Below are 1,806 nucleotides of genomic sequence, written 5' to 3' on the forward strand. Positions count from 1 at the left end.
CCCCCCCCAATCCATGTACATTTGGGGGGAGGGGCTTATTTTTGGGGGGTACCCCCTTTATTTTTGGGGGTCCTCCTTATTTTTGAGGGTCACCCCTTTAGTTTTGGGGTCTCCCCCCTTTATTTTTGAGGGTCCCCCCTTATTTTGGGGGGATCCCCTTTATTTTTGGGGTCCCCCCCTTATTTTTGAGTGTCCCTCCCTTATTTTTGGGGTCTCCCCCTTATTTTTGGGGGGTCACCCCTTTATTTTTTATTTTTATAAAAATTGTTTATATTTTTATAAATTTATTTTATTTTATTTTTGGGGGTCCCCCCTTATTTTTGAGGGTCACCTCCTTATTTTTTGGGGTCCCCCCTTATTTTTGAGGGTCCCTCCCTTATTTTTGGGCGTCCCCCTTATTTTTGGGGTCCCCCCCTTATTTTGAGGGTCACCCCCTTATTTTTGGGGGTCACCCCCCCTTTTTTTTTGGCCAGCGATGCCCAAGAGCATTTACGGGGCCATTCCTCCTCCCCTTGCTTTTTCCCCATTTTCCTCCGGCCCAAATCCACGCGGCCGGTGAAGCCGCTGATGCCGGACCAAGCCGGAGCGGCCGCGGAAGCTCTTCCCGCCGGCGGGACAGGGATACGGCTTCTCCCCCGCACGGATCCGACGATGCTGACTGAGATTGGAATTTTATCCGAACCTTTTCCCGCAAGCCGGGCACTCGTAGGGTCGTTCCCCCGTGCGGAGCCGCTGATGGATGTCGAGGACGGAACGGGCCCGGAATCCTTTCCCGCATTCCCCGCACCCAAAGGGTTTTTCTCCCGTGTGGAATCCTTGATATCACACCAAGCTGGAGCTCACCCGGAAACGTTTTCCGCACTCGGAACGCGTACACGGGGTCTCGCCGGCGTGGGATCGCCTATGGATAAGGAGATTGGAGCTTTGGATGAAGCTTTTCCCGCATTCCGGACATTCGTCGGGTTTTTCCCCCCTCGGTGGCGGATGAGTTGGGATCATTCCTTAAAAGCTTTCCCGCAAAACGAGCAGGAAAAAGGTTTTTTTCCCCCCATGTAGGTTCGGTGATGCTGGATGAGATCCGAGCTCTGCCCGAAGCTTTTCCCGCATTCCCGGCATTCATTCCCAGGGGTTTTTCTCCACGATGGATACGTTGATGACGGAAAAGATTGGAGCGAGCGCTGAAACATTTCCCGCATTCAGAACAAAGATAGGGAATATCATCCGTGTGGCTCCAGGAATGCGGGATACCATCAGCCTTCAAGCTTTTCCCGTACGGAATCTCCATTCCGTGCAGGCGCTGATGCCGGAGGAGGTTGGATCGGCGGCTGAAGCGCTTCTGGCATTTGGGACAACGATGAGGTTTTTCACCCCGGTGGGTTTTTTGATGGGAATTCAGGTGGGAATTCCAGGTAAATGTTTTCCCACATTCCAGATAGGGATAAAGACGCTCTCCGGAGTGGATGCGTTGGTGGCAGAGGAGGTAGGTGCTGTGGCGGAAGCTTTTCCCACATTCGGTGCATAAAAATCTCCCCTTATCCCTCGGGATCGGGCCCCCCAGGGAGCCGAACCCCTCTCCGGGGAGACGGGGATGAGGCGAAGCCATTCCCGGGGGATTTTCCTGATGGTTCGGCGAGGTTGTGCTCATCCCGGTGCAGGCTGGTCCTTCGCCTGGTGGGACATTGGGGATGAGGGTGGGGAGGGATGGGGGGGGATTTGGGAAAGGAAGGGGGGGATTTGGGGAAGGATAGGAGGGATTTGGGGAAGAATGGGAGGGATTTGGGGAAGGATGGGGGGATTTGTGCAGGA

General features: G+C 54.2%; 1 protein-coding gene across 1 annotated transcript in view; it reads right to left on the reverse strand.

Annotated features, from left to right (window-relative positions):
• Positions 1-489: 489 nt before the first annotated feature.
• LOC118451670 (zinc finger protein 420-like) overlaps positions 490-1,806 on the reverse strand; it is a gene marked incomplete at its 5' end in the record, with an annotated part of 12,583 nt that continues 11,266 nt past the window's right edge. Inside the window, 4 exon segments of the mRNA XM_035888664.1 lie at positions 490-807; positions 1,053-1,118; positions 1,121-1,229; positions 1,293-1,530. Of these exon segments, the coding sequence (XP_035744557.1) occupies positions 490-807; positions 1,053-1,118; positions 1,121-1,229; positions 1,293-1,530 (731 nt within the window).

This window comes from Egretta garzetta, unplaced genomic scaffold (assembly GCF_000687185.1).
Source record: "Egretta garzetta isolate BGI_Z169 unplaced genomic scaffold, ASM68718v1 scaffold431, whole genome shotgun sequence".
Classification (NCBI taxonomy): domain Eukaryota; kingdom Metazoa; phylum Chordata; class Aves; order Pelecaniformes; family Ardeidae; genus Egretta; species Egretta garzetta.